The sequence below is a fragment of the Micropterus dolomieu genome, linkage group LG20 (genome assembly GCF_021292245.1).
Source record: "Micropterus dolomieu isolate WLL.071019.BEF.003 ecotype Adirondacks linkage group LG20, ASM2129224v1, whole genome shotgun sequence".
NCBI classification, from domain to species: Eukaryota; Metazoa; Chordata; class Actinopteri; order Centrarchiformes; family Centrarchidae; genus Micropterus; species Micropterus dolomieu.
In genome coordinates, this window is record NC_060169.1 from 1,378,165 (window position 1) to 1,378,999 (window position 835).

Below are 835 nucleotides of genomic sequence, written 5' to 3' on the forward strand. Positions count from 1 at the left end.
AGTTATTATACGTACATATGTTTTACAGTTTGGAGTTTTTTATAAAGATTTTTTTGTGTCTTATCAATCCTTCCTCTTCCTTGTTTGTGTCCTGCTGAAGCAAACACTGTCACCTTCACTCCATGGAGGAGCCACTTGGGGGCGCCACACAACCACCAAGGTCAGTCTGCCTGATTTATGATGATTTATGTAAACAGGATACTGTAAATGTTTATTATAATTGGTAAAACACACTGATGTGTACTGTGTTAGTGTGTTTACTATGTCCACTCTGTCTTGTTTGTAATAAGTTCATCATGTTAGGCTAATTTTATTTATATTATCACATCCTATCATGATATATGTATCATTTTAAGTTAAATAGGTCCAGTCTCCTTAATTTAGAACATAAAGATGCTCTGTAGATTAATTTAATAATATTTAACTCTAAAAATAATATGAATACAGTTAAATTGTCTCAATATATTTCTTCTAAATTAAAATGTACTTATGTTAAAGGAGTTTAAGGACTAACGAGCAAAACCGAACAAAGGGAGGTTTGAGGTGTTTTAACAGCTGATGTGTGTGTGTGTGTGTTTGTGTGTGTGTGTCCAGATGTTCAGACCAATGGCGGCGCAGCAGCGATGAAGACGACGGCTTACGAAACTGCTGGAGGTACTTTCCTACAAATAATTTTGATCCTGTTGATGAGAAGAAATCGTTTTTAACTGATGTCACTGAAGCTTATTAGTATTTTCCAAGATGCTCGATTCTGACTGTGTGTGTGTGTGTGTGTGTGTGTGTGTGTTTGTGTGTGTGTGTTTGTGTGTGAGTGTGTGTGTGTGTGTGTGTGTTT

The 835-nt window shown here is 35.9% G+C and overlaps 1 protein-coding gene across 1 annotated transcript in view; it reads left to right on the top strand.

The window, feature by feature from the left end:
* si:ch73-204p21.2 overlaps nt 1-835 on the top strand; it is a 15,454-nt gene that overhangs the window by 11,438 nt on the left and 3,181 nt on the right. The window contains exon 7 of the mRNA XM_046033195.1: nt 595-654. Coding sequence (XP_045889151.1) covers nt 595-654 — 60 coding nt within the window. The remainder of the gene's footprint in view (nt 1-594; nt 655-835) is intronic.